At 46.5% G+C, this 23,673-nt stretch overlaps 1 protein-coding gene across 19 annotated transcripts in view; it reads right to left on the reverse strand.

The window, feature by feature from the left end:
• CACNA1B (calcium voltage-gated channel subunit alpha1 B) overlaps positions 1–23,673 on the reverse strand; it is a 309,668-nt gene that overhangs the window by 32,046 nt on the left and 253,949 nt on the right. For all 19 annotated transcript variants that reach the window (XM_054083988.1, XM_054083991.1, XM_054083987.1 and 16 more), the window contains 8 exons: positions 23,431–23,595; positions 22,515–22,625; positions 22,271–22,354; positions 12,613–12,729; positions 9,421–9,486; positions 8,771–8,862; positions 6,044–6,194; positions 1,283–1,410 (listed from right to left, as the gene is read on the reverse strand). In XM_054083988.1, the coding sequence (XP_053939963.1) occupies positions 1,283–1,410; positions 6,044–6,194; positions 8,771–8,862; positions 9,421–9,486; positions 12,613–12,729; positions 22,271–22,354; positions 22,515–22,625; positions 23,431–23,595 (914 nt within the window). The remainder of the gene's footprint in view (positions 1–1,282; positions 1,411–6,043; positions 6,195–8,770; positions 8,863–9,420; positions 9,487–12,612; positions 12,730–22,270; positions 22,355–22,514; positions 22,626–23,430; positions 23,596–23,673) is intronic.

Consider the following 23,673-nt stretch of genomic DNA (forward strand, 5'->3'; position numbering starts at 1 on the left):
GTCTCCCAACAGACAAATTCCCAAGCTGCGGAATATCAAGGAAATTACTGTGACCTGTATCTGAAAGCATCTAGAAATAAAAATAGCTGAGGCACTGGGACTGTTGGGCAGTAGCTTCCCTGGGCAATGGAGAAAAGCAATATAATAAAGCCAATGTTGCTCTAGCAGTGATTTCTCATTGTTAAATAATTTCTTACAATGCTTCAGCAGTGTCACCCTCTGCTGTGGGGGGACTGAAGCTCGGGTGTGCAGCTTTCCCTGAGAGTCTCTTTGAATAAGAGAAACAAAGAGACAAAACCAAACACCTCATTGTCTGGCTGCAAGAAAACCATTCCCTCCTTTAGCACACTTATATGTCAGGAACATTTTATCAGACACTCATTGAGAACTGAAATGCTTCCAAAGTTTAGTGAAATGAATGCAATGAAATGCTTCATTGCAAAGTCCAAAAGCTAAAATATTGTTTAGAAGCACAAAATTCCCCTCTACAATTTGATATCATTAGAAGGAGACTTCCAACATCAAAACTTTGAGTTTGATGAGAAACGTCTGTTTAAAACCCTCATGTTCTCAGCAAACCATGTTGAGGAGCATCCTTTCATTCCGTGCTGCCCCACAGGTAGGTGAAAGCAGACGATGAAGTCTGAGGCTGTAGCGCTTGACTCAATTCAAACCAGAGGAGTAGATTATCTCCTTTCAAGGGAGAGAGAACACCATGGAAACTTGAAATTTTTTGTGTGTGTGGCCTCAGGTCTCTGTACTGAATTTGTGAAGCCATTAAGGTGGTTCTCAGCTAGGAGTGAAATGTTGCAGAAATCAGGTGTAACAAGGCTTAGCTTCCCAAGTTACCTAAAGCGGTGCCAATGACAAGCAATTCAAAGTATTTTTATCTCCACATTGGGATGCAGAAACCAAAGGCAATCAAAACTCCTTTTGGAAATGCTCAACAGCTTGGCCATTTAGCCAAGTTCATTTGAATTTTCCTACTAATTTTTGGCTGTGTCTGGGAAGGGAGGAGGGTGCATTTTGCTTTCTGGATTTGTTGGTTTCTATCTCGTGTTTATTCGGAGGAAACACCCTTGTGATGACGTCAGGTTTGTTCATCTCCAGCGCACAGTCAATTGAAACTGTAGCATATACCACCCATGTTACCTCAGGCTTTGGAGTCGTTGTCCTCCTGGAGCTGTACTCACATCAAAACAGGCTGTTTGTGTATATAGGTACAGTATCTATACATTGCGTATCTCCTTTCCTCCACATATACGCATAACTTCATACATACCAGGCAGCTGGGTCATATTCAGCCCAGACACGAACAAACTCATCCAAGTGATGGGGCCCAAGGATAGAGGAGTCTCTTGTCAGGTATTCAAAATTGTCCATAATCACAGCCACAAACAGGTTTAACATCTGCAGAGAGGAGACAATAGTGCAGTTGGAGAAGAGAAATAAAAAGCTGGAAGGGAAGAAGGTGCAGTTCCCTCAGCAGGGTGTGCGGTTTCATTGAATCACAGAATGGTTTGGGTTGGAAGGGACATTAAAGATTATCTAGCTCCAACCGCCCTGCCATGGACAGGGACACATTCCACTGGATCAGGCTGCCCAAGGCCCATCCAACCTGGCCTTGAACACCTCCAGGGATGGGGCAGCCACCACCGCTCAGGGCAACCTGGGCCAGGGCCTCCCCACACTCACAGCAATACATTTCTTCCTAAGATCTCATATCAATCCCCCCTCTTTCAACTTAAAACTGTTCCTCCTTATCCTATCCCTGCACTCTCTGACCAAGAGCCCTTCCTCAGCTTTCCTGGAGCCCCTTTCAGCACTGAACGCTGCCCTACGGTCTCCCCGGAGGCTTCTCTTCTCCAGGCTGAACAACCCCCAACTCTTTCAGCCTGGCCTCATTTGGGAGATGCTCCAGCCCTTGGATCTTCTTCATGGCCTTCTTTGGAATCACTCTCACAGATCTGTGTCCTTCCTGTGCTGAGAACTCCAGAACCGACTGCAGAGCTACAAGTGAGGTCTCATGTGAACAGAGTAGAGGTGCAGAACACTCTAGCCCCCACCCCACCCTGCTGGTCCCACTGCTTCGAATGCAGCCCAGGACACGGTTGGCTTTTTGGCTGTGAGTGCACATTGCCAGCTCATGTTGAGCTTCTCATCCACCAACAAGAAGCAGCTGCACCCCAGCAAATAAACTCTATAAACTGAGCCCTGGGGACTCTGCTGCCACTTCCCCCTCCCCTGCATACTACAAGACACTTCCAGCTCTGCAGCACGCAGCAGGTTTGACAGCGGACAGGTTGGCCATATCCCCATCGCTGCTGATGGCCTACAGCATCACCCATCCCCAAGCTCAAGAGGTTCAGCACTCTTGCTCCTTCTTCACCCTATGCCACTGGAGACCAGCACGTGGGCTGCTTCACCAACTGAGTGATGGGAACTCTTCCAGCACTTTCATATCAAGGCAAAGCAGGACAAGAATAGAGAGAAGAAAAACCATTCTCCAGCCTGGATGTCCTATTTTAGACTCATAGCAATTCAAAGCTTCAAAGATCCCCAGAAAGACAAGAGACAGGACACACAAATAGCTCCTGTCCCTAGTGGCTGCTAACACAAAGCCTGGCAAATGCTTCTAGTGTATAAAGATTCTTGTCTTATTAAAGCCAACGGAAGAGGCATGAGAATTTCAATGGGAAAAGATCTACCTGCAGCCAGCAGAAGGGAAGAGCAGGAGGGCAGGTATGGATGCTCCTGTACTGGATAAAGACCTGACCAGCATAAGGCACCTTTCTACCTCCATCGTGTCCTTTGTAGGGCAGCTGAGCTCCTGCCATGAGTGCTGCTTCTCCGCTCCATGCTGAGCAAGGACGACTGCGGCAAGGCAGCCTGTGAGCTCCCACACAGGGATGAGCAGAATTAAACAAAATATGGACAGGCTGAGAGAGCTGGGGATGATAGGATGAGGGGGAATGGCTTTAAATTGGAGGGGGGGAAAGATTTAGATTAGACATCAGGGAGAAATTCATCACAATGAGGGTGAGGAGGCCCTGGCCCAGGTTGCCCAGAGCAGTGGTGGCTGCCCCATCCCTGGAGGGGTTCAAGGCCAGGTTGGATGGGGCTTGGAGCCCCTGATCCAGTGGGAGGTGTCTCTGCCCATGGCAGGGGGTGGAACTGGATGGGCTTTAAGGTCCCTTCCAACCCAAACCATTCTATGATTCTGTAGATGTCCCTGGCTGATCTGCCAGTCATTAAAAGAAAATCAAGCAGTGGGGTTTGTGCAGTTTTAAACAATTCATATTCCTGTGTGATCTGGAGGGAAGAAAGGGTCTTGGCTCTTGCTGGGACACACAATCCACCAGTACAAAGTACAGTCCGTAACGAACTACCCTATCACCACCAAATGCTAATCAGAGACTTCCAACAGCTTCAGTCCATCTTAGAACCCACCCCAACAGAAAGTGGGGAGCAGAATCCATCCCACAGTGTATCACTGGGTGTCTTACATCACCAAACATTCTTCTTCAGGCCAACCTATAGAGCACAGAGCTGAGAACATACCAGCCCTGCTAGTGTCTCAGCTGCAAAGGAGGCTTCTGCTTCTGCAGCATCATGCACGATTTCACTCCTATAGTGAGGGTTAAGGCTTGTCAGCTTGAAAACAGTGCTACATCAAACATCTCTGTTGGGTTTGAGGAACCAAGCCAGTACTTCATGCCACCCCAGATACTGGATGTTTATAGGGTCTCTGCGTAACACAGCCTAGACAGGCCCTGGAATCTCATTGCGATGCATCTGGCAGGCCTGGACAGGGATATTCAATAAGCTGCTCAAAGACTGGAAGCACCATATGCACAACAACGGGGCTCAATCACATGCTGCAGGTACCCCACACATAACACAGCACCCCAGAGCACCAAGAGACAGCATTTTTGAGAGTCTGTCCCTCACTCCCAAGTCCCTTTCCATTGCTTTCTAGCTCCAGCCACGGCTTGGCACCCTTTACCCTTGCTTGCCTACAGCTGTTTCTAAAGTTCTTGTATATTTTTAAATTTCAGTTTCTATTTTTCAACAGCCTAAATTATGGGAGGAAAATTATGTCAAGCTGGACATCCCCAAAGAGCCAGAAACAACGTTTAAAACTAAATACGTTTTCCAATTCCCCTTGAGTCTATGGTGTAACACCACCGAGCAAACCATAAATAAGTGCCCTCCTGGCAGGGCTGGAGGTCTGTAATAGTTTAATTGCTTGTGGGGAACCACATGTTTCATTGCAATGAGGTAGTGAATGCATTTAAAGAAATGAGTTACAGTTCCGTAGCAGTCCAGCTGCTTGGCTTTCCGCTGCCTATTTTTGGAGGCTTCCTTTCCTGCCTTTGCTCGGGCTCTCCCCTCTCATTGCCAGCAAGCCCAGGGTGCGGTTCCACAGGGTTTTCCGGGAGCTCAGACTTGGAGACGAAGCTCATGTGAAGCTCTGTTGTGCACAGATGTGCTCTAGGGTCCAGTCCCACTACTGCATCTCGAGTGGGATGGGTGATGTGAGCCAGAGAGGGTGAGTCTGGGGGGAGGTTGTTTCGCTTTTTGTTTTTCGAAAACCTTTGAGGAACAAAAATGTCCTTGAAAATAACAACAAGAATCTCTGGTGCTGGGTTAGGGATTTGGACAAGGGGAAAAAAAAATGGCTTTAAAATACAGAGTGCCAAATGTTGCTGAGCTTGTCACTCTCCAAAACTACCTAAAAGGAGTTTCTAGTGAGGTGGAGGTTTTCTCCCTGGTAGCCAGTGACAGGACAGGGGTAAATGGCCTCAAGATGCACCAGAGGAGATTTAGGGTGGATATTACCAGGAATTTCTTTACTGAAAGGGTTGTCAAGCATTGGAATAGGCTGCTCACGAAGGTGGCTGAGTCCCCATTTTGGAAGAAGTTCAAAACATGAGCAGATGTTGTACTTGGGGCCAGAATCTAGTGGTGGACTTAGCAGGGCTGGATCGATGGTTGGACTCGATAATCTTAAAGGTCTTTTCCAACCAAAACCGGCCTGTGATTCTGTGAATCAGTAAATGGAGCATTAATTTTGTATTAGCTTTCAGGCCTCCACATTTTTTAATATATGCAGAAGAAATAAGCCAAGGGACAACAGGAGGCGGACAAAGGATCTCAGCAGGGGGCACTGGAGTTGGTCTGTCTACACCTAGAACCAAGCTGCCACTTGTACCTCGCTTTCCTGGTTAAAGGCTTCTGATGATAGCAGGGAACAAGGAATCACAGAATCACAGAATCAAATCTTTATATTTTAAAGCAAGCCCGTGGAACTGAAAGTAGGCTTGATACGTTGCTTTTTGGTACCTTTCAGAGCTGTGACTTTCATCCTCTCCTGCTTGAAGTTTAATTAGGTCCCTGTCCCTGGTTTTCCATCCCTCTGTCCCGGTGGCACAGGAAAGTGAATTGAGCCCCAAGAGCAGAGAGCTTTTTATGCACGCAAGTGATCAGAAAGACACTGGCACACATTAGAGCTTCGAGCCAGCCCCAGATGATGGCCATGGGTACGAATCAAGTACAAGAGCTCTGTGTACTTTCACATCTAAAGCTTTCCCGACACCATTAGAGAAGAAAATGATCATTGCATTTATTTAACAAATAAAACAAAACAAAAGGCATCAAATAAGCGTGACGCTCCCAGCTGCCTGCTGCAAGCCCTTCTGAACCAATGTTATCTTGGCCATTCTCACCCTGCCCTTCCCGGTTCCCTTTTTCAAAGGACCACATTACAAATCAAGACAAAACAGATTAATGCTGAATTCCAAATATTAGACCCCCCTGTGGGAAGAAAGATAAAACCCTTCCCTTTCATGACTAAATGATCTCTTTGGGGATTAAAGGGATTTTATCACCAGGATGATAAATGGGTTTTAGTGAAGCTGTCTTGTAGTGTTGTATAAATCATAATTAGGAAGAAGAAGGAAGCAAGGGGGTGGGGAGGGAAGTGTGTGCAGGGGGAAAGACACTGGCACCTTCCCTTTGGGAGAGATCAGGACTGACTTACCAGGAAGGAGCACAGGAAGATGAATGACACGAAGTAGAAATAGGCAAAATCGCTGCCACATTCATTTTTGGTGAGGCCAGAGAGTGGGTCGCAGGCTCTTTTACTCAGGCAGGACAGCATGATCTCTTGCCAGGCTTCCCCTGTGGCGCTCCTGCAGACAGGGAGGGCAGACGGTGAGCAGATCCAACCCTTTCCCCATTACAGACCAGAGGAGAAGCCACCTCACAGTTATTACTGCACCCAATTAACTAAATTAATCAGGAGGAAGGCTATGTCCAGATGGAGAAGCTATACTTACATCAGGAATCTAAACTGCTGACATGAAAAAGAAAGGGGGAAGAACAACTTCCTAAGAACATCTTCCTCTGTTACAGGGGGCAAAAGACACTGAACAGGCTCAGGTAGGCAAAGCGTCATTGGTTTTAGGGAGAATGAAACCAGACTGATTTAAAGAACTGCAAACATAAGCCAACAGAGTTTAGATTGTGACCTTTCAAAGCAGCTAAGGGTTCTGTCCTAGTGTGAGCTGCAAAGCCAAAGGAGATGATGGGAATCAAAGCCAGGCTTCTTCACTCCAATCTTCCATTTCTTTTATCCCATAGATACAGAAACACCAGGGTGGTCTGGTTGGTCAGAAATGACCTGTGTTCAGTTTTCATGGCAGTCTCTTGAGTTTTCTTCAACATTCGTCTTTTCTTCCTCCTTATTTTGGGTGTGAGAACTGAAGTAATGGGTAGGTGTATTCAAAAGAAATCCTAACTTCTACCACTATTACAAGGAGAAAAACAAACAAAAAGCAAAACTTTGCAGTCCCAGAGGGTCTATCCTCAAAATAAATCACCCCCCTTCAAAGTGCACGCATGGATCAGAAACTGGGCATGTTTGCTTAACTCTGACTTTCTACCTGCTCTCAGATTTCCTTCCTGTATTCAGAAACACTTTGCAGGTCATCGCTTTACAACACCACAAACAGCCCAACCTGTTGCAGGACCACTCATGGCCATGCCAATTTGTGCGCCAGCTCACAAGCTTCCCTCCCTTTCTTTGAGAAAATCTGGTACTCAATGTAAACTCGAGCTACTCTTTATGATCCAGCAGATTCCTCACCCCTCCACTGAGTCCTGAACCCTCGTTGCCTTGCGCAGAACTCTACATCTTCATCGCGGTGCTGCTGCCTCTGCTTGCTCCGCCACATGGGTCTGGACAAGGACCAAGAGGTCTGGACACGAGACTGAATAATTATCCGCTTTTATTAAAATTCAGAGTTTGGAGATGAGTGATTATTCTGATCTAGAGAGAGCTAATTTCATTTCCGTCTGGCTTCACAGAAACTATGCAAGCCAAATCCCAGGGAGGATATCCAGTTACAAGCGCTGCATAATCCATAGAGTCGAGTCTCGGTGTGGCTGGCAGGCGCTGCTGGGGCAGGAGATGTTATTGACTGCTGTGTTTTAACATCACACAGCACATGTCCAGACCATGGAAACCTTCCCAAAGCCACCCCGATTTGGAGCAGGGCCTGCACTTCATTTTTGCTGGGTCTAAAAATGAAAATCTGTCATTTCATTGATTGTTTTATTTGAAAACGCTTCATTTCCAGGCAGAAGGAACCCAGACGGAAACATTTTCATTCTGAAGCAGAGCTGACATTGATTTATGAAGAATTAACTCGTTGGTAATGCAACAATGACCAATTAAAGGAATTTTTACTTAAAAAAAAAAAAGTCAGCTTCATAAAATCATGGAATCATAGAATGCTTCGGGTTGGAAAAGAACTTTACAGGTTATCCAGTCCAACCCCCCTGCAGAAGCAGGGGCATCTTTACCAGATCAGACTGGTCAGAGCTCCATCCAACCTGACCTTGAATGTTTCCAGGGATGGGGCCTCCACTACCTCCCTGGGAAACCTGAGTCAGTGTTTCACCACCCTCCTTATATCCAGTCTAAATCTCCTCTCTCTGAGTTTAAAACCTTTACTTCTTGCCCTGTCACAACCGGCCTTGCCAAAAAGTCTGTCTCCTCCTTTCCTGTAGGCCCTTTCATTATTGAAAGGCCACAATAAGGTCTCCTCAGAGTCTTCCCTTCTCCAGGCTGAACAACCCCAATTTTCTCAGCCTGTCCTTGGATAGGAGGTTCTTCAGCCCTCAGATCATCTCTGTGGCCCTCTCTGGACTCGCTCCAACAGTTCCATGTCCTTCCTGTGCTGAGGACTCCAGAACTGGACCCAGGACTGCAGGTGGGGCCTCACCAGAGCAGAGCAGAGGGGCAGAATCCCCTCCCTCCCTGCTGGTCCCACTGCTCTGGGTGCAGCCCAGGACATGGATGGCTTTTTGCGCTGCAAGTGCACATTGTTGGCTCATGCCCAGCTTTTCATCCACCAGCACCCTCAAGACCTTCTCCACGGGGCTGCAGAGAACAACATCATGACAGGAACCACATCAATCCGTTAAACGGGGAGGGGTCTGTCTTGAGTTAAGCTTCTGCCTGAGTTGACGTGGAATGTCACAGTGTGGGATGTCACTTTGTGCAGATGCTGCTGTGTTGAATCAGATCTGTCACATTTGGAGATGTGCCAGGCCAACCCTTAACACCAAGGAGGAGGAAGCAGGAATGGGTGCTTTACTCCAAACACCTTCCTAAATCTCAGCAGCTAAACAGGCATATGGGAAAACAAAGACTTATTTATTGCTTGCATGCAAGCTTCATGGTATTTCATTCTCTGTTTACCTGAAGAGGAGCATCAGGGCTTGGAGGAAGGTACGGAAGTTATTGTGCCGATTAATGGAGGTTTCATCATCCAGTGCAATGTTTCCAAACACCTGCCACAGAAAACAGAAGTGATTCAGGTCAAATGTGGGAATTTGGCAGCAAAGGCAGGTCAAGGGGAGCTGGAAAAAAAGGGAGGAAAAGAATTTGTCCTGGTTCAAGGGATCTCCAAAGCTAGAATAATTTCTGTGCTGAAGAGGGAGATAAAAATGAGTTGTAGAGATCAAATGGAGAAAACAAATCAGTTGATGTGCTTGGTGTTCTTGCAGACTATTTGCAACACCACAGCTCAGCTCCATTCCAGGCCAAGAAAACTGTCTCGTTTCTGTTCAGAAGGGCACGATGCCTGAGCTGCTCCCTGCTCTCAGCCTCCTGACGTGCCAGTACCCGGAGGAAGAGACATGCAGGCTTGGAATCTGCAGCCAGTTTGCCTGCCCACGCTCTCCCTTCCTGCACCTAGAAACAGCTGTACACTCAGGGCCACGCCTAGCAGAAAAGCCTCATCCTAAGTCAGGTGTCGATCCTATTGTGGAGGCAATAACCCATTTGTACCCTGAACCATTGGGATAAAACCAGGCTACTTACGGTCAGCCATAAAGCTAAACTATTACCTGCATGCCAATAATGGCATAGATGAAGAAGAGCATTGCAATGAGGAGACACACATAAGGCAAGGCCTGTGGAAAAGAAGAAGGCAGAATTAATGACAGCAAATGCATACTGCAAATTGCCCCATCCCTGGAGGTGTTCAAGGCCAGGTTGGATGGGGCTTGGAGTAACCTGATCCAGAGGGACGTGGCAGGGGAGGTGGAACTGGATGGGCTTTGAGGTCCCTTCCAACCAAAATCATTCACGTGTCAGCTGGTAGCATTTAATTCCTGGGCAGCACTGTGTTTTGTGGCATTTGTCCTTCAGATGAAGGAACTGCGAAGAGAATATGAACAATTCTGGCAGTCTTCAGAAGACAAAGCCCTGGAGACAAGTATTCATCGATCACTAAACAGTCTGGGCTTTCCAAGAGCTCTCTATACATCCTTGCAAGCAGATAAGCAGTAAGCAGGGAAAACACAATAAGAAGCTCTACAGCGAGCCTGGAGCTACCAGCAGGCACTGGCACTGTCTATGCATAATTGCACAAACATTAATTTTTAATGACCTTGCTGTAAATTTAGTATAAGAAAAAAATATATATCCAAGAAACAAGTTCCTGTTCTGGAACAAGTACAGACTATAATCCCAGGAGGGAAAAAAGATTCTGAGTTTTAGCAAGAAATCAGTGAAGACTACAATGTAATTATGCCACTCAAGCTGGGAGTAATAGCTACTTTCCACTGAGGCTAAGCAAATGGGTAATTAATGTCTCTTAATTGGTAATAACTGAAAAATGAGAAGTCTTGCCCTAGAGCTGGATAGTGTGATGCTCGGGACTGGAGAGGGGCTACACAGCCCATGGGGAGCCCTTAGGAAATACAGGGCAAAGGGCTGATGTGATTTCTACTGGACACCTTTGGAGAAGGATCGAGAGCTCAGCGCTGGGAGGAAACACAGACAAGCAGCTCCTCAAGCAACCCAGGAACCCTCCCAGCTCCACTTCTTTCTGTAGAAAGAAGCAATCACTATGCTCCCATCTCCAGCTTCCAAAGAGGTTTTGCCTCTGTAGTCTGAACTTTCTAATAGAAATGTCCCTCTTGACCAGCTCCAGTGCAAGGCAATAGCCACTTTCACGCTCTGCAGAAACCAGTTCTCCATCCAGGTTCTTTTCCAACCTGTTGTGGGCAGAGCGACCGAGCATCTCCCTCCAACTGCAGGAGAGAAATACCTTTCTTCTCTTAAAAAGTCTCCTCCACTTCTGGAGAGAACACGTTCCTTCCCACGGTTTTATCACCTAAAATAACCTCTCTGCATTGTTTGGACTCAGACACCACACTGGACTTGAAAGTGCAGCTAAACTAAAAGAAAGAGGTTTCTCTGCACCCCACCATGCTGTGCGCTGCTCAATACCAACCACCACCTTCCAGAAAGCACCATGCAAAATACCCAGACACTGCAGCAACCAAGCTCAGTGTCGACCCCACAGCTCACGACAGCACCCAGAACACAAGGTTTCACCCATAGAACTCAGAGCTCAGCCCAGAAGAAGGCGAGACCCTGTGCAAAGCCAGAGGTATGGTCTCTAGTCCCATGGAGCCACCTGCTGCAGGCACGGGCAGTGCTCAGGAGCGTGGCACCCTGCGAGCCAGTGGGAGGTGAAGTTCAGTGGCTGGGAGCTAGCAAGCAGATCCATCTTTTGCTGCTCCCTGATTTTGTTGTGCTTTGCTTTCCTACATCACCTCTCTACTCATTTTTCTCTTAAAAGTCCTGTGAGAACTCCAGAACCAGGAAGGTCAAGCGTTGTCTGGGAGGGGGGCCATATGTGATGGGGTTGGGTGTCTGCACAGTCAATACATACCAGCGTGCTGGAGCTCAACATCAGCACTAAATAAACCTGATTTCGTATTAAATCATAGAATCATAGAATCATTAAGACCTCCAAGATCATCAAGTCCAATCATTACGTTAAATTATCTCCTCTCTGCACTATAGAAGATGAACACAATCCATAACCAACCAGAGTTAAAACACAACAACCTGTGGAAATGGGCTGCAAACCAGCTGAGAGCTGTTAAAATTAGATAAGGAATCGAGCAATCTCTTAACGAAGCACAGGTTGAGAACCGAGCTGCTGTAAGGCAGTTGTTTCATAGAATCATAGATTGTCCTGAGTTAGAAGGGACCCACAAGGATCATCGAATCCAACTCTTGTCCCTGTATAGGACATCCTCAAAATTCGCAGCTTGTGTCTGAGAGTGTTGGCCAAATGCTTCTAGAATATTGTCACTCATTTCACTAGTGCCGCGTCCATCTGCTGTGCGCAGTTGCCCCTGCACCATGACAGCTGCCACGCCGTGTTGCGGCTGGCTGGGAGGGAAGGGCAGGGAAAAGGAAACCAGGCAAAGCAACTGTCTCAGCTCTAAAACAAAAAGTCATTTTGGCACATCATAAAAACACAGTCCTGTGTTGCATACCTTCACGGTTTATATTATATACATTTATATTATATACATTAAGTTACCAAAATGCAATGGTTTGGGTTTCACCTTCATCAAACTCAGCCAAGAGAGCAAGCTGGTGAAAGCAATTTAACCCTGTGCTCGCTGCAGGCAAATAGCAGGCATGAAGGCCTTAATTAATCAGACTATCATTTCCTTATGCTAATAGTCAAGCCTCAAGCTTTTGCCACAGGGATTTTGTGGTAGTTTCAAGGGCAGTCTGAGCTTTGTGTACTTGCTGCAAGTCTGCAGCAGCAGCCGTCTGGCTTTCAGACTCACCTTCCAGCAGCTCAGGGGATGTTCAATGCAAATCAGTTGGCATTACCGCAGAATTAATATTCCCGTAATTGCTTTGTAGAGGTGAAGAGTGGCCGTTCCCTTGGCAAGGGGAATCTCTTTGATACTCAATGGGTGATGCTACAGCAGTGACAAGTATTACCATCTCCCCATGTCTAGTCATTAGGAAGAAATTCTTCACGATGAGGGTGGGGAGGCCCTGGTCCAGGTTGCCCAAAGAAGCTGTCGCTGCCCCATCCCTGGAGGTGTTCAAGGCCAGGGTGGATGGGGCTTGGAGCAACTGGATCCAGTGGGAGGTGTCCCTGCCCATAGCAAGGGTTAGAACTGGATCGTCTTTAAAGTCCCTTCCAACCCAAACCGTTCTGTGATTCTATGATTCTACATCTCCTTTCCACCTCCCACCTGCCTAACGCTCACCTTAAAAGACTGCACAAAGGTCCAGAGCAAGATGCGGATAGTGTAACCCTGGCGAAGCAGCTTGATAAGTCTCGCCGCCCTGAAGAGCCGCAGGAAGCTGAGGTTGATGAAGTTGTCCTGCGGAAAGTAAAGGTTTTGTGTCCTTCAGAAATTAACGCGATTAGAAACCACAGCCCGCAAAAAAGAAATTAAAATTACCAGCTTCACGATCTAAGCAGCAAATCGGCCACCAGAAAACCTTCCAAAAGAAACATTCGTCAGTGCAGATCACTCCACATGCAGCAAGTATGAGAAAATCCCTCTCCACAAGAGCCCTCCCCTCTGCTACTGGGTCAATGACAGAAAAGGAAAAGGCCCTTTCACGCTGTCCATGGAGGTCTCATTTTCTTTGACTAAGGCAGATTTTCTCCCCCTGCGGACTCAGGGAGAGGTAATGGTGCCATATTATCATTTTGTAAAGAATGAGGTTATTTTGAAGTCTTGGTCAGCTTGGTTACCAGAATGAATTGAACTTAAGCCAAGACAGTTGCAAGGGTCTGCACGTAGAGCCTCTACCGTAACAAAGAAAGGCATTGTCCAGTGAAGATTAAAACATCCTTAAAAGAATGAGGATGTTTTCTAATCTGGAGGTTTTAAATGTTTATATAACATGTGACTGGACAGGCTCGCCAAGGAGAAATGGCACCAGCAAGAGTGTTTGGAAGATGGATCAATGGTAGCAAATCAAATGGGGAGGTTGAACGTTCAACAGCAGGAGAGCGACTTAGGAACCTGCTGTTTTTTTAAATGACTATTAAATGTGCCTTCACAGGTGGATCAAAGAACTGCTGGAGACAGATTCTGATTTCCATGTTTTGCATTATTCTCCCCACCCAGCACCCCATTTTTTTGCTTTCCTTCAGGGAAAAGAGGTTTCTTGCCTCAATGAGCTAATCTAGAGAGGGTTCTTTCCAAAACAAAACATGCAAAAGCCAGATCCCTCTTGCCCTCCTATTTTAAGGAGATGAAAAATATCCCCCCTTTCTGTACTGATTCCAATTCACTTCTTTGTGAATGTCTGATTGCAGCCATTTATTTGACTGAGTTAACTAAGGAGAGAAAGCTTCCCACTTTAAACTACCAAAGAGTGGAGTAGAAAATACAACCACAGGAGCTCTTGTTAGTAAAGATGAGTAAAAATAGTCTTTCCCTTGCGTTATTTTACCAGCAGACACTTAGTCATATTAAACTGACCCACGTTTCTTGCTCATTTGGCTACAGAGCTCATTCTGAATTTGGGGGGCTTGTTGGATCTATTCAGTTATTTCAATGCCAGCTCAGTTTTGGGGCCATTAGCATCGCATTCCACCAATCCCATCAGAGAGTTCAAGAAATCAGTCTCAGGCATGCACTCGGTTTCTCTCATGTTAAAAATGCAAGCAGCTCAGAGTTAGGCACAGACCGTATATCAGACTCAGTCCTCAAATAAAGAGAAAAGAGAAAAGCACAGGTATGTTCAATGAAAGAGCAGACAACACTGAGCTCATTCAAGTCAGCAACAGAAAGCAGCTCTGCCAGGCAAAGCACAAGCGAGGATTCCCCTGGGTTGTTCAAGGTCAGCAAAACAAGCACTAAATATTCAACACCCGTCTCTTGGCATCAGCTTCTGGTTTGTTTTGCACATTGGTTACGTTCCTTTCACGAAATACTGGCTCAACTCACCTTAAGCAGGTAGGGGCTGTATAAGACAGAGCAGAGTTGGACCACACCTGGTTAACCAGGTGCCATCAGTGACCTGGTTCTTAGTAACCAGTTAACTCTGCGGGGGCTGCAGTGCATGCTGATACAGCAGCCGAGCGGGGCTCAGCGCAGGGCAGAGGTTTACCCCAGAGCCCATTGCAATCACACAAGTTTCCCCACTGGCACGAACTGGAGAAGATCTTACATGTATCGTTCGTGGCACTGGGGCATCAGGCCTGGAGGTCTGAGAAACCATTACCTTCAGAGCAACGCTCAAGCCAGAACTTGCCTAACGCTCCTCCAAGGAGCTTGTGCACAGGCAGTGTCTGCAGGATCCATCGTTCTGTGTATGAATCTGCCTTACCTGCCTCTTCCCACGTTTCTGCAGCTTCCAGAACATTGTTCTGCTCAGGCTTTGCTACAATCTCATAATCACAGCTGACGTGACGCTTAACGTCTCCTAAGCTGGCTGAAAGGTCACAGCGAGCACAGGCTACCTCTGTGCTACATCAGGCTCTATACAGGAGAAGCTGCGTACGTGCAATATGAAACGGGGGGCTCAAAACTGTGCATTTACGTCCAAACCCTCCCACTCCCTGAGATTTGAAGGGACAAACAGTCCACAACCTTTTAGTTTTATTTCCAGCCCTAAACCCACCCCGTTTGACTCATGCACTGCCGTTTCCTGAAGCACAGTGAAAGCCTCGGCTCCACAGAGAATCAATTGCAACCCAGGAAAATCCAGTGTCACCGACATTCACAGACCGTTCGAAGGACCGTTCTCTGCGCCGTTTTTAAGGAGGCAAAATTACACACGCTCGTGATGGATGGAAGGGCTCCGCATGTGTAACCCTCAGCACAGTGCGTAGAAAACCTGTCCTTCGACAACCCAGCTGTCCAGGCAGGTATTAGAATTGCATGCAGCTAAAGGGGAAACTCCACATTGCGATATTTCTTGTGTATAACAGCGATTTGCATCAATTCTCTTTCACTTAGCCGCCTCTGTAATATGACGCACATGGTCCTCTTCTGGGTTATCAAGGTCTTTCTTTCCAGGTCTTTGTTTGCTTTTCTGTTGCACAGATGCCACAACCTGATGCCACAGCTTTACGATCTTATGATCTACCCGAGAATTAGCAAATTATATTTGAAAAATGTTTTCCCCTGCCCTGTTACTATTTGCCTAGAAGAGAGGGCTCTGGTACGGAAGGCACTCAGGCTGGAGCAAATTGCAAAGCAAGAGGGAAACAGAACCGATTATCCCAGCTAAAGGACTGGCCTTGAGCACTGTCCCACCATGGGCAGCGTGCTGTTTCACCCTTTCTTACGTTGTTTTCTATACTGAATATTAGAAAAGCCGTGAAGACTAGGGCGTACAGCCATTGCCCAAATCTCTTTCTCCACTATCTTCAGCAGCAGAGTGGTTTCCTCCCCAGCCCGGGAGCCGTGCCCTCTGCCTGCAGCAATACAGGAGGAGCTCCATTCTGTGCACCAGTGGCAAAGCACCAGCTCAGTGGATTTAGCGTTTTGCATTTTCAAGCCTGCAGTGGGAATATGTTTCTATGCCATGGCTGGACGTGCTCTGCAGGATTTAGTAAAGGAGCTTGTGTTACCACTGTCCCAAAGCAATAAATTTAGCAGAAGTTGAGCTGCTCATCCCTACTGCATCCTGCAGCCCAGCTGCAGAACACAACTACCCCTCGGACTTGAAACTGCAGATTTCTGTCCTCAGAAATCTCACCCAAAGTTGCAGAGAGTTGTGGGAAGAAGCAGCCAACAAAGCCAAGAACAGGATCACTCAGAAAGCTTCGGCAGTTCTTATCTGGCATCAACAAGGATTAACCTATCCTATTACAGGCACATCATACCATTCCCTTTCATCCTGAGCCAGGAACACAGGAAAAATGATTTTATGTGTGACATCCAGGTCTTCCCTCATTCCCTACCACCTTTCAACTTTGCTGCTTCTGCTGTTGTCTCCGTAGGCTCCAATCATCAGGAGCGGAAGGAGGAAGGCATCTCCAGAGGACAATTTGGTGCTTCAATGGTCTGACTTGGACGCCGAGTGATGGAAGCAGCCTGAACCTGCGCGTATAACCATAGAGACCACAATCCCACCAAATGGCCAGAGGAGCATTTAAACCTTTAGCCTGACATGTGGACAACAAAAAAAGCCAAAACTTCGCCAAATGGAGATAAGCTGGTCGTTTTCCCGTATGTTTCCATGTGCACAGCTGATGCCAGAGCACTCATCTGCGCTGCTTCGGCTGGGGGTGTCGACAGCCGAGTCTCCAAAGGCATCCTCACTTCTCCCACACAACTGTAACGCTTCCATCCACCAGAGCACACTCAGGGGCCCCCTTCTCAGATCCACAAGGCAAACTTCTAACTCCTACATCGTCATTCTTTGCTGCTTCCTAGCAGAAATTCCTTCCTGTGACCCTCCAGGAAGAATGCGTGGAGTTCATTTGCAGGCTGCCAGGAAGGTTCACTGTGATTTGTTTCTTAACCGCAACTGTGCAACAGAAAGCCCAGACACTAACATAGATCCAAGAGCTGCTGTCAAGGTGGCCAAGCAGGTATTTTTGATGACATTACAGTCTCATTTATTTAATTACCCATAGCCAAGATAATTAAGAATGGAAGAATATATATTTTTAGATTGTATTTGTCTTTATTCATTCTCTTTTGTTTAATTTATGATTTTCAAAGACAGAAGCCAGTATTTCCAAAGACAACTTTGGAATTGGGCACTATATTCCCAGTGGGATCTGGTTCCCAGGACTTCCCAGCCCTGTTCATAACATGCCTTATGCATTTTATTTGAGATGTTTGCACGTGTATCCAGGAACTCGAAGTCCACTGTGGTGGCAAAATGCTTTCATATGTTGGTATCACAAAGAGTTCTCAAATTTGAGTAAAAATCACTCTTGGGACTTCTTTTTTTGATTTGAGGGAAGCAAGTTTGTAATCACATCATTATTCGTTTGCCCTTACACTACAGTACAAACCACAGGCTTAAAATACCTGTAAGGCAGTTCTCTTAAATATACTGCTTCCCTTTGCGGAAAGCTCTACGCATCTCATCATAAAAGAAAACCAACTCGATTTCTGAGAACCTAATTTGGTACCACCACTCACAAAACGCAGGGTTTCCCAGTCAGCCAATCTTCTCTACTCCAGCTCATCCAGAATGATGGTCTCCCCTTATTCTCATCCAGTTTTACACCAAAATAAAGCAAGTGTCAGTCTCCCCTTTACCATTGCCAGGTGTAACAAACAGCGGAGAGCAGGCTATTGGTAACTGCAGTTGCCTCACGTCACCAATTAGCCAAAGGGAGGAAGATGCAGAAACAGAAGCCAGTTTTGAGGCACGCTGCAGTGAGGCTTTTTCACCAGTGCAATCGGAAATCTCATCCAAAAAACCCAAATTAAATCAAAAGAAAAACGAGAGAAAATAAAAGCAGAGAATTTAAAGAAGTGTTTAAATTCAATGAAACCAACCGTGTCCTATATGTGATGTTGTCATGGATGGATATTTGCAAGATTATTTACAAATTTAGGGTTTTTTTTTTTTTGAGCAGCAGGTGCACAACATACAGACGGAGACATGGTTTTCGCATTGTATGTTGATTGGATGGCGTGATTCAGCAGGTAGATAAGGAAAATAAAGAACAAAAAAGGAAACAAAAGAGAAAATGAGTAATCAGGACAAGCAAAAAAGGAAACTCTGAAAATTTCACTGGAAAAAAAACTGTTGGGCTTTTGGGGGTGTTATTTCATGGGAATTCTATAAATAAAAGATGCTTTAAACCAAAACAGATTCTGAGATCCTAAAGGTAACACAGACAGTGCAGTAATTATTTGCATTTCGTTTTGTAATGCAAATTGGGAGACAATTCACAAACACTTCTCAGTATGGCTTTTTTTTTTATATTTCCAGGCATAGAAAGAGATGTCAGTTTGCCATAAACCCATTCGGCCTCCCAGGGCCGGTTATGTCCCCAAGGACCCCTCCTTAATGCCACCTATTTTGCTCCCGTTACTGGGAGGATAAAAAACTGACATACGTGTTTTTGCCTGAGGAAATAAAAAAATATATATATATTCCACTGCATTCACAAAGTAAATTACATACGACATGACTACAAAATTAAAATAAAGCAATTAATCAACACATTTCTTTTCCTTTTATCTTTACTTTCCACTGGGTTAAAAGTACCGATGCAGCATGGCTGGTGGAATCCTGGTCTCCCAAGATGAGATCACCTAGGTGAGCAGGTTTAATTACCTTGGAGAACAGTTGCAGCTGGGAAACAATGGTCATGGAGAAAAGTGGTGCTCCCGCAACTCTTTTCAACCCTGATCTCAAAGTCATAGTCCCCTGGAAGGCCCCACAGGAGGCTGTTAGGGGGCCAGATGTGGACTGGGAGTCAGGTTTGCGTTGTGGTTGCTACCTGGGCTTCTCCACTCAAGAAACCCTCTTGTGCTATGGGGGATAACGGGGCTGAACATGTAGGGAAAAACTTAATGTGGGCTACCACCCAGCTCTCCTCAGAGATGCCCATCCAGTGGGGAGAACCTGGAGCCGAGGAAAGCAAATGGAGAAGAAAGGGGGACATAGCTCTGAGTTGCTATGAGTAAAAACCTCTTCTCCTCTATGGTTCTTTTCAGCTCTATAACATGATGCAGAGAGCTGCTGCACCCCCAGCCACACACCGAGCCAGAAAGTTGAAGTAGGGTTAAGCTTTAGTGAGGATGTTCCAGGTAGATGTTCACCCTGAGCCTCAGTTCCTGCTCTCCCCTCCCTGGAAATGTGAGGGCAAAGAGTAGTTGGGCAGAAGCAAAGGGATTAAATGCTCAAGGCCAAACGCCTGATCTGTGTTCTGTGAACAAGGCACCCAGCAGCCCTCGCCTTGTTTGCAAAAAACATGTTTGCTATCGCTGCATCAGCTTTTTCAGCCCTTTCCTACACTTTTTAATTTGTTCTAATTAGCAGAAATATTTAAATATCTTAGGTGCAACTCCAGTTGAACAAAATACCAGGTTACATATTACAAAAATGGTTTAAAGTGTAATGCTTCCAGGTTGTACAACCATCGTGCTACTTTCCAGGCAGCAAAACAGACCTGGTGTTTCCCAGGCAGCTTCGAGATCCTTTGGGTCCGCCCTGGTGCACTGGGGGTCAGAATAACACATGCTGCAACCTACCATGGAGCTAAAAAACAGGACCTGAGAGGGTCGTTCTGCTTGGTTTCCACCCTAAAAGGCTGCCCTCAGGCCTGGAAGGAGAAGAAAGCTTTCAGAGGCAGTGGACATCCTGGTACAAGGATCTTCCACCACATGCAGCGGGATGAAGCAAAATGAACCGCTCCATGAAAGACGTGTTGAAAGCTGCGATCAACTATTCTGTTACAAATGCAATCTTTGGAGCTCCACTGCAAGCTTCCACTTGTGTAATTAGACAGTGGGTTTGAGACCTCGGTATCAATGTCACCTTCAAGCAAACTGAGATCTTAAAACCTCTTCAGCGAGCTGTGCGCGATGCTTTGGAGCTGTCAGCCCATGGTCCCTGCCTGGGGCTGAGAAATGGATGTGTGTGGCTTAAGAAAGTCCACAGTAGAGGAAAGTCCACTACAGGAGCTGTGCAGGGTGGATGAACGTGCTGCCGCCCACGGGTGCAGGCTGGAGAGAGAGATCAAGGATGAGATGCTTGAAAGAAGCTTTGAAAAACAAGTCTGTCAAGAAGGTGAGGGGGATCTCCGGGCACGGTCTGTCTGCAGGGGAAATCATGTCAAAAGAAGACATGATGGCTCTACAGAAATGCTTTAGAAGGGGAAGATTTAGAGAGAGAGGCGTTCAAATAAGACTGAGGGAGAGGGCCAAGAGGTCAGGGGCTGGAGTGGTACTGGGGGACACATGGCTTTTAGACTAAAGATGTGTTTGTGAGCAGTTTTGCACTACTCCACACTGCCTGGAGAAGCTGTTAAACTACGTTAAAAGGCTTCTCTAAGGCTTGACTTAATGGATCTAGTTACTCGTAAACCAAAAGCCTCTCACGACCTGGGAGGATAAGGGAAAGGTGTATAAGTACTTCAGATTTTAACCCCATAGGAGTTTACTGACTGTTTTTAGGGGTAATTCATATTACCCTTCAAAGGCATCCCCAGATTGCTGTTGTCTTTGATGCTGGAAAGCAGAGAAACAGCTGCAGAGCGGAAGGGTGATGCCATCACTCCCAACACCCTCGAGGTTACTGCATCAGTGCCTCCTGACTCGCACAAGGGTGTTTAGGAGCACATTTGCTCTCCAGCCCAAGGGCCAGGAGAGGAATAGGGAACCTCTGCCTACGCAGTAACTCTCCTACGCCTAAGAGGTGGCCATAGATGTCAAGGGACAGCTGTGACTTCCAAAAAGCTGGGGATGCACATATACCGACCTGACCAGTCCATAGCCAATCCCTCACGTGCCAGGCACCGAGGCTGGGCCACCCCGAAGGCAGCTGGAGGGAGAGGCAATGGCCTGGTATCCAGGCAGGGAATTGGCAACAGTGGTTGCTCTCTGCCTCCAAAAGAGCTGTAACAAAGGAAGGTTTTAACAAGAGGTGTGTGGGTTTGGCATTGCGAAGGAGACATCTTTCTGAAGGAGAAGATACCAAACTCGGAGAGACCTCAGGCTCTACCACACGTGAGTTGGTTGTGCTGCTTCCTCCCAGTAAAAATGGGTGGAAGAGAAAGGTTTGCGGCTGGCTTGCAAATGGTTTGACTACTTTTCAAACCAAGGCAAAGGTTTGGGTGCCTGAGTCCATTGAGAAAGAGTGTCTCACGACAGAGGGAGCAGAGGGAAGCACCCAATACTCCCCAACAGTGCAGTAAATCTACGCATTCATAGAAGTGCTAGTCAGACCTTGTATTTAATCTGAGCGACTTTACCCTGCCTGTGCATTTTTCTGTGCTTTTTTGTACCAAAGAGGTTAAGCAAGAATGTATTTTGTTAGAAACAGTAATAGCTTCTTCACCACCAGCTGAGTGTCCTGTAAAGAGGTCTGGGGAGCATAGTTCTTAGCACACACAAACCAGATCTACAAGCAAATCACATGGACTGAGAGAAAAAAATATGGTAAAGTTCAATTCATCACATACAAATACACCATCATCGGCTAAAACGTGCACTGGGAGAGAAGAGGAACGGTTTATAAGTTGGATGATATCAGGTGGTCAAGGTTCAAGTCAGACATTTGCTCCCCTTATGGAAAAATCCTCTAGAATTTAATGGCAAGTTTGTACACTTCACATAAGCTACCGAATTCATTAGCAGGGTGAGGGCAGGCATTGTAAACGTACTTGTTTGTTTTAATAGTTGCCCTGCTAAGCTTTTGTGCACATAGCAGAAATGTACCGTGTTCCCCCAATCCAGGCTGAGGAGTTTCTGGCTGTTTCTACATTCCCATCACTTCCCCCCTTCTCACTCCTCTTATCGCCTTCACTCTGCCCCGTAACCACAACTGGGTAGGAGCCCCAAGGGGCAGATGTGCCTGCAAAGCACCTCCTGCTGTAAACCACCAGTCTTCAACAGAATCCTTTTGCTCTTTTCCCTCTATTAAACTCAACAGGATTTTTCCATTAGTAGGCAAAACCGGCTTGGGGTTGGAGTCTTTTGTGGAACGAGAGAGAGAGAGACTGTTTCCTGGCAGAGTCACTCGCACTGTTGTTCTCATCACAGCTTTCCGCATGAGAGTCTTTGGGGCAGAGAGCCATGCTCATCCTGGTGGAAAGAGCAGAGCTAATGGAAAGGGGCTACTAGATCACCCAAGGACATCATCACACGATGAGTCCCCAAGGCAGCTCGAGAGAATACAGCTGCGAGGGAGAAGGTGCAATGTCTTGACAGGGTACAGCTTTGTGGGTAAAATCAAGCAAATTGAGCAAACTGTACTTACCGCAATCTCCGTTACTAAAATATCAGTAATACTTCCCAACACTGTTACAAAATCAAAGACATTCCAGGCATCTCGGAAATAATTCTGTCGAATGAAAACACAAAGGGGACAGAAGGATCCAGGGGTTATTTTCTTTTTGCAACGCAATTTTTGTTTGTTCGTTTGTTTTTTAAATGCGCATCATGAAATAGAAGCACTGAGCGTAGACAGGAAACAGTTGAAAGAAAATGAGGAAGGCACATACCAGCACACCAAAGGCAATGATCTTCAGCACACATTCCATTGAAAACATGGATGTAAATACAATATTCAGGGACTTCAGCATTTCTTCGTATGCTTGTGGAGCATCATAGAACTAAACCAGGATGGAAGAAAGGCTGTTACTGAAAGATCACTTACAGAACAAAACCTTCCCAGCTGACTTTTGCCTGACTGCACGACTCCTGCCCATTTTAGTGCCAGGTTTGTGCTCGCTTTAAGTCAGACTAGGGTTATTCGTGCCACTCCAGGAGCACATCACTGACTATACGCTGTTCTAATAGAGCACCTGGGGATAACCCCAGGACCAGGAGACTGCTGCTAGTGTACATCTCCCTGTAAGCACAGCACAATCCAGGAGGGAAGAAGGGCATTTTCAAAACCTGAGGACAAGTGCAAAACCCTTGATTATAAAGATACTCCAGGCTAAGCAGAGGTTAGGAGAGGAGATCATCCACAATAACCAGCCACCTGCATCTCCTCTTCGTCCTAGGCATCACGGACCACATCCCAGAAGTTTGTCAAAGCTTCTTCTGGGTTGGTTGTATTTTGAACATCCCCAAGACATGACCCCGCTCTGCAGCAGGAAGCCCAGGTTGATCCAGGAGCTCCAGACCTGCAGAACCCAGTTCCCATCCCATTGGCCATACGCTGAAGGGGCTACGAGCCAAACCAGTGCTGTGCAGGGGAATCCCATTCACAGTATCTCATCACAACTAAACCATCTCCCTTTAAGTACTGAAGGAATCCCAGGCGGCTTCTAAAAACAACATTAGGCAGATGAGAAGCGGTGGTTGCTCCCACTGATCCCTGTGTCTCTCAAGTCGAGAGCACAAGGCCTTTCCCACAAACACCCCACTGGCTAGCCAGGAATTGCAAAGATTCAGTAACAGCCCACTAACCTTCATCATTAGGACAATGGTATTGAGTGCAATCATGACCATGATAAAATACTCAAAGGGAGGGGACACCACAAACTTCCACATCTTGTACTGAAAAGATTGCTTGTTCTGAGGCATGTAGCGGGTCAGTGGCTTGGCACTTATGGCGAAGTCTATGCAGGCCCTCTACAAAACACAAATGGGATGAAAAGAATACGAAAGAAAAGGTCTGGCAGTCTCTATCAGTCAGAACATTGCTGGGAG

This window comes from Cuculus canorus, chromosome 19, assembly GCF_017976375.1.
Source record: "Cuculus canorus isolate bCucCan1 chromosome 19, bCucCan1.pri, whole genome shotgun sequence".
NCBI classification, from domain to species: domain Eukaryota; kingdom Metazoa; phylum Chordata; class Aves; order Cuculiformes; family Cuculidae; genus Cuculus; species Cuculus canorus.